This window comes from Agelaius phoeniceus, chromosome 29, assembly GCF_051311805.1.
Source record: "Agelaius phoeniceus isolate bAgePho1 chromosome 29, bAgePho1.hap1, whole genome shotgun sequence".
In the NCBI taxonomy this organism is placed as follows: Eukaryota; Metazoa; Chordata; class Aves; order Passeriformes; family Icteridae; genus Agelaius; species Agelaius phoeniceus.
In genome coordinates, this window is record NC_135293.1 from 4,698,617 (window position 1) to 4,712,655 (window position 14,039).

Sequence of the window (14,039 nt, forward strand, 5' to 3'; positions counted from 1 at the left end):
GGCTGGTACCCCGTGAGCTGGGGCTGGGCAGGGGGGAGGCAGCAGCCAGGCCATTGCTCAGGATGTGGATGGGATTCTGGGATGTCACAGAGAACCCTGCCTGGGAAGGAACTCCCATGGGGGACTTGGACCATGGGGTGTTCAATGTGGTGGTACCAGGATGAGGTACTGGGAGTACTGGGAGCACTGGGAGCGATGTCACCACCCTGGTGAGCCCATCCCTGTGCAGATGTGACCCCATGGGAGGATGTTCTGGCAGCTCCAGGGAAGGAAGGCCCTGCTCTCCCAGCTCTGTTCCCTTCTCCAGCTTCACAAACCCCCCCTGGAACCTCGTGCTGAGGCTGGAAATGTTCCCATGAGCATTCAGAGAAAATCTCCCCCTTGGGGAGCAGAAACTCGTCCTGGGAGCTCAGATGAGGTGATGCAGAGCAAGGAGCAGGGAGTGGGGGTCTCTGGGGGAGGCTCTGCTCACAGCAGCGTCTGGTTTCCATTTTTTTGGTTCTTCTCCCAAAACTCGACCCCATTCACCAGCTGGGGGTGGCTGGCAGGGCAGGGATCAGCTGGGGGGGCAGGGCTGGAGGGTGGGGGTGAGATCCCAGGGGACCCCCGAGCCCCCGGCTGGATCTGAGCTCTGCTCTGGGGAGGGAACAGGAGTGAGGGAGGGGCTGCTCCTGGGTCACAGCCGGTCCTGGGGCTGTGGGGGACACCCAGCCAGGAGTGAGGTGTCACCCTGGCACCAGGGCAGGTCCCTGTGTCCCCCAGCACAGTGTGGTGTCTCTCTGTCACCCTGTGTCACCCAGCTGAGTGTGCTGTCTCCCTGTCACAGGGGACAGGTCCCTGTGTCACGGTTCCCCAGCACAGGGTGTCACTCTGTGTCCCCCAGCACAGTGTGATGTCTCCTGTCACAGAGCACAGGTCCCTGTGTCACTCAGTACAGTATGGTGTCCCCCTGTCAATGGGGACAGGTCCCTGTGTCCCCCAGCACAGTGTGGTGTCCCCCTGTCAATGGGGACAGGTCCCTGTGTCCCCCAGCACAGTGTGGTGTTCCCCTGTCAATGGGGACAGGTCCCTGTGTCACTCTCCCTCAGCACAGTGTCATCTCTCCTGTCACAGGGGACAGGTCCCTGTGTCCCCAGCAGCAGGAAGGGCTGTGCCAGGTGACTCTGGCCCTGATGCAGTGACATTGCCCCTGCCTGGCTCTCCTGGGGAGCTGAGGGCCAAACCCCTGTCCCCGTGTCCCTGCAGGGTCAGGATCAGCCCCACCCTGTGCCCCCCTGCCCCAGCTTGTCCCCTCCTCCCCTGGAATCAGAGCCTCTGCCTGGGGTCCCCTTACTGTCTGGGGTCCCCCTCACTGTCTGGGGTCCCCCTCACTGTCTGGGGTCCCCTCACTGTCTGGGGTCCCCTCACTGTCTGGGGTCCCCCTCACTGTCTGGGGTCTCCTCACTGTTTGGGGTCCCTCTCACTGTCTGGGGTCCCCTCACTGTCTGGGGTCCCCCTCACTGTCTGGGGTCCCCTCACTGTCTGGGGTCCCCTTCACTGTTTGGGGTCCCCCCACTGTCTGGGGTCTCCTCACTGTTTGGGGTCCCCCTCACTGTCTGGGGTCTCCTCACTGTCTGCGTCCCCCTCACTGTCTGGGGTCCCCCTCACTGTCTGGGGTCCCCCTCACTGTCTGGGGTCTCCTCACTGTCTGGGGTCCCCCTCACTGTCTGGGTCCCCCTCATTGTCTGGGGTCCCCCTCACTGTCTGGGGTCCCCTCCCTTCTCTGCAGAGGCTCAGGAGCTCTGAGGTGCTGGGGTCAGGTTTTGGGGTCCCTTGGTCAGTCCAGGACACTGGGGGGGTTCAGGTCCTGGCAGGGCTGGAGGGATTCCTTGGGGTGCTGAGCAGGTGGGGGAATCTGGGGGTGCTGCTTCCAGAGGAGCTGCCTGGGTGTGCACAGGGACCCTCGGGAGCTTTCCCAGTGCTCCTGACTGGGAGCTGAGTGGGCATCCCAGGAACCTGAGCTAGTGAGGAGGCAACAGCAAGACCAGCATCGATTTTGGGAAGGATTTCCATGTGGGGTCCTCCAGGTCGGGGCAGAAAAAAATATTTTATTTTATTTTATTTTTTAAATTATTTATTATTTTATATTATTTTATTTCTTATTTTATTTCTATTTTATTTTATCTATGAATTTCTTTTATTTCTTATTTTATCTAATTCTATTTCTTATTTTTATTTTATTTATGATTTTATTTTATTTTGTTTATGATTTTATTTTATTTTATTTCTGATTTTATTTTATTTTATTTATTTTATCTTATTTCTTATTTTATTTCTTATTTTATCTTATTTCTTATTTTATTTTATTTTATTTTATTTTATTTTATTTTATTTTATTTTATTTTATTTCTTATTTTATTTTATTTAATATTTTATTTTATTTCATTTCATTTATACCATTTTATTTTGCTGGTTTGTGAGTTGAAGAAGCACAGGATGAGAATTATAAAGGAGGGAAATACCCCATGTATCTGCACTTTTTTGTGTGTGTCTTTCTTGAAGCTTCTCTGTTACAGCTGAAGTTCTATAAAATACATTTAACCACGCCATAAAAACAGAACCACTCTGTTTCTGTGGGGGAAATGAGCCTGCTCTCCCAGGCCTGGTGGGGAGCTCTGGGTGGGGGTCTCAGCACAGCCCTCCCCCAGTACCAGGGCAGGGTTTCTGCCTGAAGGAAGGCAGCTGATCTCCTGGGCTTTCCTGCTTTTTAGGAGCTCTTTAGGGATTATTCAGCTTTCCCAGGGTCAGCAGCTGCTGGTTCTGCTCAGTGCTGGTTCCTGGGCTCTGCTGGGATGCCGTGGGCAGGAGGAGGCAGCAGCCTGTGCCCAATTTGGAAAACAAAGAGGGTTTTTTTCACTTTCCACTATTACAAAACACAACCTTGCAGTCTTTCCCTTGTCCCTCCCTTTGGCCAAGGCCAGCTCCTCCTCGTGCACCTTCCTCTGCATCACCCGATTGTTCCTGGCATTGCCCTTGAGCCTCCCATTTCTCCTTGCACAAGAGGTGAGGCTCTCCTGGATCACCCTGAACCCCAGGCTGGGCTGTCCCGTGGGATTTCCCCTCGAGGGCTGGGTCCTTGCTGGCTGAGAACAGCCTCACCTGCTGCAGGTGGAGTCTCCCTGCTCTGAGCACCCACCAGGGGCAGCGCCAGGGGATTCCCAGGAGCTGTGGATGCCCCTGTCTGGTGTGTGCTCAGGAAGGCAGGAGCCTCCCCTGAAATGGAAAATGTAAACCCCCTCTCTCTGAATTATTATAACTTTGAAATTAAGGGGCTCTCAGGCAAAGATATGGGAATAGGAATAGCAGTTCTTAACTTGGAAAACTGAAAATATGAATACAATAGTAGAAAAAAGCAAACAAACCCTGCCAGAGTCAGCCCATGCCCTGTCCCCTGTGTGTCAGGGGGTGGCACAGCCCCATCCCATGGGGGCTCAGCCCTCCTGCAGTGCCAGCTGTGGCTCTGCTGGAGCAGGGATCCTGCACAAGGGGGGAGTTTTCCTCTGCAGCTCCAGGGCTGCTGGAGATGGGCCTGGGCTCCCTCTGGCCATGCAGGGCAGCAGAAGCTGCTCCTCTGGCAATGCACTGGGCAAAGGCTGCTGGGCTGTGCCAGGCTCACATTGGATCCAGGTAGGAATGCTTGGCTCCTGCCCTGGGCAATGCAGCATCTCCCCATGGGATGCTGGAATTGGATCAGCCCTGCAGGGACACTCAGTGGCCATGGACAGCAGAGATCTCCTGCAGGGAGGGTTGGTGTGGGAGAGATAAAGAAAAAACTGCCCCAAGAACAGCAGAGAACTGCCCCAGCTCTGACAGGTGGTATAATAGAATACACATCCCCAGCCACATCTTCCAACCTAAGACAGCCTCACATGACTGATCCCCACAGGGCTGGCTCCAAGTCCCTGCTATGGGCTCAACCAAAGTGCTGTCACTGCGTGCCTCAGTTTCCCCACTGGTAAATGCAGCTGTGTGACTGCCTGGGGCAAGGAGGGGGCTGGGCCCTCATGGGATGTGGAACCAGTTCTTGGCCTGGACTTGGCCTCGGGTCACTGCCCAAACCTGCCCAGGGTGCTGCTGCTCTCCCAAGCTGGGGAGGCCCAAGCTGTGCTGGGACCCAGGGAGCTGCTCTGAGGTGCTCCATGCTGGGGTGGATGGGCTGGGCTGGGGCTGGGGCTGGTTCTTTTGAATTTTAAAAGCCCCCTAGAATGCTTTAGGATGGTTCTTTAGATGATGTTATAATTATCTTTCCATGGTAGTCCATGCTGAGGCAGTGGTCTGTGCTGGGAAGGTTGTCCATGGTGGTGTTAAAAACAGGACCACACTCCCGGTACTAAAGTGATTTCATCATTTATTATAATAAAGAGAAAGGCCTAAAGCAAGGGGCATGGGCCGAGCAGGAGCATTCCTGTTGAGGATGCTGCAGCACCGGTGCTGGGGCTTCCTTGCAACTTCCCTGGGTCAGAAGCCCCTCTTTATCCTGTTTTTTGTCCCTTTGGATTGGTTTCTTTTTGGATCCTTCATTTGCATGAAGGTTTAAGGTGCTTGATTGGCCCATTACAGTTCTGTCTGTTTCTCTCGGGGGTGGTGCACTGTACTGAGGTGTGTTATGGTACGTTGAGTACAGTATTTCTTATAACCAACCTTTTAACCCCTTTTACCATAACTGAACTAATAGCACGTGTTTAACAATTACCAACTATTTTACAACCGTTTCTAGCCTATTTTTAACAGGGCTCCATGCTAGGCATTGATCCATGCTGGGGCTGGTGGTCCATGCTGGAGGCAGCAGGCTGGGGGCAGTGGTCCATGCTGGGAATACTGGTATGTGCTGGGGCAGTGGTCCATGCTGGGAATACTGGGACTGGGGCAACGGTCCATGCTGGGGTCTGCAGGCTCTGCTGATGTGGTCCCTGGTGCTCCACTGTGGTCTGTGCTGAGGATTCTTGGCTGATGTGCCACAGAGCAAGGAGCCTGTGATCATCACTGTGCCCACAGCTGGCAGCAGGGTGAGGTGGCTCTAGCTCTGGGGATGAACCACCAGCCAAACCCAGCCAAGCCTGGATTACAGAAACCTGGAATATCCCGAGCTGCGAGGGAACCATGAGGATCATCGAGTCCAACTCCCTGCAGACACCCAAGAACCCCACCCTGAGCACCCCTGAGAGCGCTGGTTCTGCATGGCAGCTCTGCAGCCCAGCCGGACCCGAGGGAACGGGAGCGCTGGAGCTCGGCTGGAGCCCAGGAGACTGAGGGGAGGCTCCTCGGGGGCTGCAGCTCCTGCCCAGGGCAGGCCAGGCCTTGGCATGGAGCTCAGGGCAAGGTTCTTCCCCCCGAGGCTGCTGGGCACTGCCCAGGCTCCCCAGGGAATGGTGCCAAGGCTGCCACAGCTCCAGGAGCTCCCAGGGGTGCTCAGGGTGGGGGTGTTGGGGTGCCTGTGCAGGGACAGGGGCTGGGATCCATGATCGCTGCGGATCCCCCTCAGGACACTCCGGATCCCCCTCAGGCCATCCCCGATCCCCCTCAGGCCATTCCCGGTCCTGTGGCCGCTCCCGGCCCCGCCTCAGCCCCGCCCGCCCCGCCCCGCTCTCAGGCGCGCCGCGGGCAGCCCTGTGCGGGCAGCGGCGTCGCGGGGTCCTCGCTGCCGCGCCCGGCGCTCCCAAGATGGCGGCGGGGCCGGTACCGGCCGTGTGAGGCGGGAGCGCGTCCCGGCCGCCCGCGGCTCCTCTGCCCGCCCGGCCCCGCTCCCGCCCCGCAGCCGGCGGGATGCTCAGATCCACCGGCTACTTCCGCGGCATCGACTGCCCGTTCCTCAACGCCGGGGGGTCGGGGCCGGGCCGGGGGTGCCGCAGGCCCTACTGCCATTTTCGCCACCCCCCGGTGGCCCCGGCGCCGTGCGGAGCCTCCGGAGCCTCAGGCGACCCCAGCGTGGGGCTCCCGCTCGGACACGGCGCAGGTACGGCCCGGCCCGGCCCGGCCGCGGTGCCCCCTCACCTTCCCGCGGCCCCGTCTCCGGGTGCGGCCGTTCCCGTCCCCGCCGCCCCGGCCCGGTCGTGCTTTCGCCCCCCGCCCCGTGTGTTTCCCCCCCGGCGAGGGCAGGCCCCTGCCTGGCCTCCTCCTCTGCCGGGCCCATCGTTCAGGGCCCGGCTCAGCCCCCAAGCACCTCCGCAGTGCAGATCCCGGGGTCTGCCGGTGTCACCGGCGGAGCCCGGCCGTGCCCTGCCCGTGGCTGTCAGCTCGCCCTGGGGCCCGGGGAGGGTTTGAAGGAGCCGTGCGGCCCCAGCGGGTGAGGGTGGCTGGGCTCGGTGGGATCCCACCGGGTGTTGGCGAGCAGCGTCCCGAGGCTCCGGGACAGCCCCAGCGCTGCCCCGGTCCCGTTCTTTGTCGCTGCGGGCACTGGGCTCACGTGGCGCTGAGGTGTCAGGCCGGTTCCAGAGCTGCTGACAGCTCCCGTTAGATCCAGCAGCTGCCTGGAGCAGGGAGGCAAGGCCCAGGCTGGGCTTGCTGGGCTCTTTGGGAGCCTGTGGTCAGGCAGACCCCGCCATGGTCCATGCCTGGGATTGATCCATGCTGGGGCTGGTGGTCCATGCTGGGAATACTGGAATGTGCTGGGAATACTGGAATGCGCTGGGGCAGTGCTCCATGCTGGGGCCAGTGGTCCACAGTGGTCCATACTGGGAATACTGGAATGTGCTGGGAATACTGCAATGTGCTGGGGCAGTGCTCCATACTGGGAATACTGGAATGTGCTGGGAATACTGCAATGTGCTGGGGCAGTGCTCCATGCTGAGGCCAGAGGTCCATGGTGGTCCATACTGGGAATACTGGAATGTGCTGGGAATACTGGAATGTGCTGGGGCAGTGCTCCATGCTGAGGCCAGAGGTCCATGGTGGTCCATACTGGGAATACTGGAATGTGCTGGGAATACTGGAATGCGCTGGGAATACTGGAATGCGCTGGGGCAGTGCTCCATGCTGGGGCCAGAGGTCCATGGTGGTCCATACTGGGAATACTGGAATGTGCTGGGAATACTGCAATGTGCTGGGGCAGTGCTCCATGCTGAGGCCAGAGGTCCATGGTGGTCCATACTGGGAATATCAGAATGTGCTGGGGCAATGGTCCAGGCCTGTGAGGAGCTTGTGGGGCTCAGGGCACTGCCAGGCTTCTCAAAGGCAGCCTGGCACAAACCCCCAGTGATTGAGGCAGTCATGGAGTGTCCTGAGCTGGAACAGACCCACCAGGATCAATAGTGAGCTATTGTTGGCCCTTCTTCCAGCAGCTCTTGTCATTTTATTTATACACATTATTTGCTGTTCTGCTGATTTATAGGCAGAAAAAAGCCTTCATTCTTCTCCCCAGAAGAGCATTCTTTATGTCAAAGCTTTGTTATTTCTGTTAGGTATAATGGGATAATAATGCTGGTGTGGACAGTCTCTAATAATCTGAAGCAGAAATTGCCAAAACAAAGCCTAGCTTGTGGTTTTTTTGTGTGCTTACTTAACTTTGGGTTGCTCTCAAGTTTGGAAGAGGATTAATTATTGATGTCTCCTGGTTACCAGGCCAGCTTACCACCAATACTAGTTTAGTTTAAAATAAAAGAAGCATTCTCAGGGCTGTCACAGGCAGATAATTGTTAGAAAGACAAAGTTTTTTTTTCCAATTTTAAAATTCTTTTGAATTTTAAAAGCTCCCTAGAATGCTTTAGGATGATTCTTTAGATGATGTTATAATTATCTTTCAGTGTGCTGTTCCTGCACATCTTTAAATATCTGAATGTCAGTTTTGGAACTGGAATTGCTCATTTTGGCCAACACCAGGTGCTGCTGTGCTTGGAGTTGGAAGTGGGGAAGGGAAAACCTCTGTGTGCCCCTGGGAAGTGTGTGAGGCTCCCAGAGCTGGCTGGAAGTGTTGGTGTGAGCTGAGTGTGAAGGGCAAGAAAAATACCCCAGTGCCTTGCTAGGCTTGGCCTGGGCATGTCAGACACAGGAGAAGCAGCCTGAGCTTTGGGAAGTAAGAGTTTCCTTTCAATCATGGAATTGTTAAGGTTGGAAAAGCCTTCCAAGGTCATCAAATCCAACCTTCAGCCATTGTGGTCACCACCAACCCCTGTCCTCTAGAGCCACATCCACACATTGGTTGGACACTTCCAGGAATGGGGACTCCACCACTGCCCTGGGCAGCCCCTTCTAGTGCTTGACAACTTTTTCTATGAAAAAAATATGTTTTCTTAACTCTATATTCTATATATTCTGTATTCTATATAGTCTATATTCTCTATATTCTTAATTTCTCATAGAATTTCTCATAGAATTTCTCGTAGAATTTCTCATGGAATTTCTTATGGATCCTTATGGAATTTCTTGTGGAATTTCTTGTGGAATTTCTTGTAGAAATTCTTATTAGAAATTCTTATTAGAAATTCTTATTCTTATAGTCTTAATATTCTATTCCATTCTTATTTCTTAATAGAAATTCTTATATCGAATCTATATAATTTCTATATTTTCTTAATATCCAACCAAATCTACAGCACTTAGAAGAGTTTTTTTTGGCAAAGAAAAGCCCCAGTGTGGGCCTGGTTTCCCAGGGGGAGGTTCTGTCACTTTGAAAGAAGCAGGATGACGAGGCTGGGCTCCAGGCACTGCTCCCTGCAGGCAGCTCAGAGCCTGTTCCTGCCTCTTTCCCAAACTCTTGGCATGCAGCACATGGCACAGCTGGCATAACAGGGAGCTGTGAGTTCTGTCTCAGCTCAGGGTTTGCTTCCAGACATTTTTTAATGTTGGTTCTGTGTTGGCTCCCACCTGCAGAGCTGCCCCAGCCCTGGGCACCAGCAGCAGGAGGACGTGGAGCTGCTGGAGCCAGGCCAGAGGAGGCACGGAGATGCTGCAAGGGCTGGAGCCCCTCTGCTCTGGAGCCAGCCTGGCACAGCTGGGGGTGCTCACCTGGACAAGAGAAGGCTCCAGGGACACCTGAGAGCCCCTGGCAGGGCCTGAAGGGGCTCCAGGAGAGCTGCAGAGGGACTGGGGACAAGGCCTGCAGGGACAGGAGCCAGGCAATGGCTCCCAGTGCCAGAGGGCAGGGCTGGATGGGATCTTGGCAATCAGGAATTGTTCCCTGGCAGGGTGGGCAGGCCCTGGCACAGGGTGCCCAGAGCAGCTGGGGCTGCCCCTGCATCCCTGGCAGTGCCCAAGGCCAGGCTGGACAGGGCTGGGAGCACCTGGGACAGTGGGAGGTGTCCCTGCCATGGCAGGGGTGGCACTGGATGGGCTTGAACAAACCATAACCCACAAACCATTCTGTGATTGTGTGGAATTCTTTCAGTGCCCAGCTGTGGCTCAGGGTGCTCCCAGGTGTGGCTGTGGCTGCAGGGGCCAGGGAGGAGCTGCCTGTGCCTGGGGAGCTCCTGTGCTGAGCTGAGCTGGGCTGAGCAGGCAGAGGGGGCAGTGCCACTGTGTTTGTGTCCCCAGTGGAAGGACATGACTGCAGTGAGGATGCCAGAGCCTGCATGGAGCTGTGGAAGATCAGAGAGGATGGCCCTGGATCCCTGGCAGTGCCCAAGGCCAGGCTGGACAGGGCTGGGAGCAGCCTGGGACAGTGGGAGGTGTCCCTGCCATGGCAGGGGTGGCACTGGATGGGCTCTGAGGTCCCTTCCCACCCAAACCATTCTGAGTTTCTGTGATTCCAATTGAGAAATGGGAAATGAGCAATGGACCTGCTGCAATCTCAGGCTTTTAGAACAGACTCCAGCAGGTCACAAAATGTTCCTCATTCCTGCAGGAGCAGGGAGACACTTCTGCAGTTATTTTGCAGTGCTTGGCTCAGCTTGCAGGGAAGGATTCTGGTTGAAGTGCTCCTCTCATTCCCTGCCTGCCCGAGGCTCCTGGCCTGGAAGGATCTGGAGGATTTACACTAGAGGGTGTAGTAGCTCAGCCAGAACCAGGCAACCATCTTCTGGGAGCAGCTTCTCCATCCCCCAGGGCTTGCTCCCTGCCAGGGGAACTGCCTGTCTTGTTTTGAAGTAGCCTCCTAACCATGCACGTGGCCAGGTCTGACCTATTTAATCACATCACTCGATAGAGAAGCTTTAAAAATGTCATTTTTTTTTGCCAAGGCAGGTGGGTTTCTACTCCAAGAGCTACAGCACAGATTGGTGTTTTCTGGGATGGTGCCTAGAAAAAAAGGATAACATCTAAAGGAGCAGCCTGCTAAGCATATTGATTTGAGGCTGGGGCTGGCTTTGATGTTTGAGGATCACCAGAGGATTGGCAGGAACCCCAAAACTCTTGGTGCAATTTCATAGCTTTGAAAGGAGCTTTTGAAAACTGCAAGTGGAGCTGGCCCTGGCAGGTTGTGGGAGAGGGGGGAACGTGCACATATGCCAGGTGGAGCAGAGAGGATGTGGAAAGAGGAATTAGTGGGATGCAGCACTGTTCCCCCCCTTTTTTTTGCCCACCCTCACTGCTCCAGGCTTCCCAAGGTTCAGGTGTTCATAAATGATCCCTGTTTTTCACACACATTGCTAGAGTGCTCCCAGGCCCTGGGGGACAGTGGTGCAGAGCCCTCCATGCCCCTTGGAGGTCTGGAGGAGCAGGACTGAGTTTTCCCTGACTGCTGCTGGATTGTCAGGAGTTCCCTTCCCCTTCCCCTTCCCCTTCCCCTTCCCCTCCCATCCAGAAGCAGGTTCATAAATGCAAACATGTTGAGAGAGGGGCACATTTGAGCTGGAGTCTGAAACATGGAATGCTTGGTGTGGGAAATCTGTTCCAGTATTTTTTTGCAGGGATTGCCTGTGTGGTAACAGAATGTGGGTGCCTTGGAGGATTGTGAAAATCCTGTGCTGAGCTGAGGCTGATGGGCTTTTTGTCCAGGACTGGGAATCTGGAGATTGCAAATTCTCATCCTGACTTGGCTGAAGTGCTTTTTCCATCTCTGAGACGACTAAAACCCACCTGCTTCAGAGCAGGATGAAAAGATTATTGAATGTGTGTGAAGTGCTTTGAAAGCGTGCGCTGTAAGGAGGAGGGAAGAGCTGCCTTCAGTCCTAAAAGCGTCTTTTCAAGAGCTGTAGAGGGGAAAAATAGGTCTCTCTTTAAAGTCGAGGTCCTGAGTATGCTGAAAGACATAAAAGAGGCATAATACAGCTCTTCATAAATATCTTAAGGTAGGCAGCCCTGGTTTGCTGGTTTGATGCTGTCTGGGGGTGTTTTGGACGTGGATGTTTTTGAACCCAGAGCAGAAAGCTGCTTCCAGGTCTGGAGCTCTGAGCTCTTTTGTCTGCATTGATCACAGAATCCTGGAATGTGCAGAGCTGGAAAGGACCCACAGGGGTCATCAAATCCAACCCCTGTCCCTGCACAGGCACCCCAAGAACCCCACCCTGAGCAGCCCTGGGAGCTCCTGGAGCTGTGGCAGCCTTGGCACCATTCCCTGGGGAGCCTGGGCAGTGCCCAGCAGCCTCGGGGGGAAGAACCTTGCCCTGAGCTCCATGCCAAGGCCTGGCCCAGCTCCAGCCTCTCCCTCAGGTCCTGATCCTGTGTTCTTGTGGGATGGGAAGAGCCAGCCAGGCTTTCAGCACCTTGCCTGAAGTATTTTGTTCTGCAGTGGAGGGCACTGAGCTGCTCAGCAGTTTTCTGATGTGGTCCAAAGCTTGTGGAGCAGTTTTCTGGCTGTGTGGATTTTCTATCTGGGTGTACAAAGCTTTGCTGGTTAGACCTGGATCAAATCTGTGGATGGTGTCAGGGACAGAGTTTGCTCCTCTGTGTGATTGACCCAGTGAGCTGCTGCAACACTATTGGGCTCAGGTCAAGTGTGGAGAAATCCTTGGGCTTATCTCCCCAGCTTTATCCCTGGATCCTGTCACTGGTGCAGGGAGGCATTCACTTCTCCCTTCTTCTGCCCAAAAGCAGCCACAGAGGATGGCTGTGACCAGGATGATCCCCCCGAGGTGCTGGGCACTGCCCAGGCTCCCCAGGGAATGGTGCCAAGGCTGCCAGAGCTCCAGGAGCTCCCAGGGGTGCTCAGGGTGGGGTTCTTGGGGTGGCTGTGCAGGGATGGGGCTGGGATCCATGATCCCTGTGGGTCCTTTCCCACTGAGGATCTTCTATGGTTCTGTGATACTTGGTAAAACCTAAAGAGGTTCTTTAATAGTTAAACCCCAGCTTTAATCACCCCTCACTCAAGACAGGGCCAGGTTCCTCACACAGCACTGCTGAGGGGCTGTGCCTGTTTGTGGCAGCAGCCTTGGCACAGGTTGGGATTTAGAGCCTTGCTGTGACTCACATTGCAGGCCATGTTCACACTGTGTTGTAGAAGGGATGACAAAACATCTTTCCCAATGCATTTTCCTTCCTGGAACTGATGTTGTGCACCATCATCTCAACAGAGAGATTTTATTACTGTATTTGCTACAGCAGAAGTGGAAGCCCAAGTGTTTTCAGTATCATTTCACTGACACAGCAAAGCAGGTGTTCAGTGTTGGGTGCTCCAGTGCATGAACTGGGAGGGGGCATCAATTCTGCTTCCCCCCCCCATCTGTATTTAGGAGAATAATTACCAAAATGCACGCCAGTGGATTTTATTTTTAACCAAGTTTTGAAATGAAGAGTGAAGAACCAGTTGGTGGTGAGGTCGGGATGTGTCTTTTCAGCAGTCTGAGATTTGTGGTGATTTCCCTGGTTGGGGCGTTCCTGTGGGTGGGCAGGTGCAGGTGCCCTTTGTGCTGGGACTTCAGTGTGGCCTCACAGGACACTTCCCATATTTGGGTTTTCTGTGGCTGTGGGGAGATTCCCCCCTAAAAATCCAAGCCTCCCCACGTGGGGCAGTTCCAGATGTGTGAAAAGCAGGAGGGAGGAGCAGATCTCCATCAAGCCAGCAGGATTTAGGGTTTGGCACAGCTGGAGTTGTGCCAGTGCTGGTGAGTCCCCGGCTCCTCTCCGCCCGCACAGCAGCCGCCCTGTGTGTGCAATCCCGGCATTGAAAACCTCCTCTCTTCCCTGACATTTGAACACTTCCTCTAATTTATGTTTTTAATCTCCAGCCAAGCCCCGCCGCTCCAGCGGGAAGCACAATTCACTAATCCAGAGCTTCCCAGAGCGAGCTCCGTGCGCTGCGCGGGGCGGAGGCGCCTGGGGGCTCCCGTGGGCTGGGCAGGCAGCGACGGGCAGGGCCAGGCTGTGTCCCAGCCGTGTCACCTCCTGTCCGGGCTGTGTCCCTGCCGTGTCCCTCCTCCTCAGGCTGTGTCCCTGCCGTGTCCCTCCTCCCCGGGCTGTGTCCCAGCCGTGCCACCTCCTGTCCGGGCTGTGTCCCTGCCGTGTCCCTCCTCCCCGGGCTGTGTCCCTGCCGTGCCATCTCCTGTCCTGCTGGCCCAGGCTGTGTCCCAGCGCTGCCACCTCTTCCCCTGCTGGCCCAGGCTGTGTCCCAGCCGTGTCACCTCCTCCCCGGGCCGTGTCCCTGCCGTGTCACCTCCTCCCCGGGCTGTGTCCCTGCCCTGCCACCTCCTGTCCTGCTGGCCCAGGCTGTGTCCCTTCCCTGCCACCTCTTCCCCTGCTGGCCCAAGCTGTGTCCCAGCGCTGCCACCTCCTGCCCAGGCTGTGTCCCAGCGCTGCCACCTCCTCCCCAGTCTGTGTCCCTGTCCTGCCACCTCTTCCCCTGCTGGCCCAGGCTGTGTCCCTTCCGTGCCACCTCCTCCCCGGGCTGTGTCCCTGCCGTGTCACCTCCTGCCCTCTGGCCCGGGGGCTGCAGAGCTGCGGGTTTGGGTCGCACGGCCGGGGCTGGATGTTTGCGGAGCTGCTGCGCACAAGGCGTGGAGCTCAGACCAAGCTGAAAGCAGCCGCAGGTGGGGAGTGGGGAGAGGAGGAAGAAGAGGAGGAGGTCAGAAACTCCCCCAGGGTGAGGGCAGCAGCTCCAGGAAAGAGGAAGGGGCTCGGGCAGCCCTTGCAGACGCTCTGGACCGCGCCGGGCCGGCAGCACCGGAGGGCGAGGGCGGGCCCGGGGCTGGTCCTGC

The 14,039-nt window shown here is 56.0% G+C and overlaps 1 protein-coding gene across 1 annotated transcript in view; it reads left to right on the top strand.

Annotated features, from left to right (window-relative positions):
• The first annotated feature begins 5,667 nt into the window (after positions 1 to 5,667).
• Positions 5,668 to 14,039, top strand: part of REXO1 (RNA exonuclease 1 homolog) — a 49,957-nt gene continuing 41,585 nt past the window's right edge. Inside the window, exon 1 of the mRNA XM_054650312.2 lies at positions 5,668 to 5,992. Coding sequence (XP_054506287.2) covers positions 5,803 to 5,992 — 190 coding nt within the window. The 5' untranslated portion in view covers positions 5,668 to 5,802. The remainder of the gene's footprint in view (positions 5,993 to 14,039) is intronic.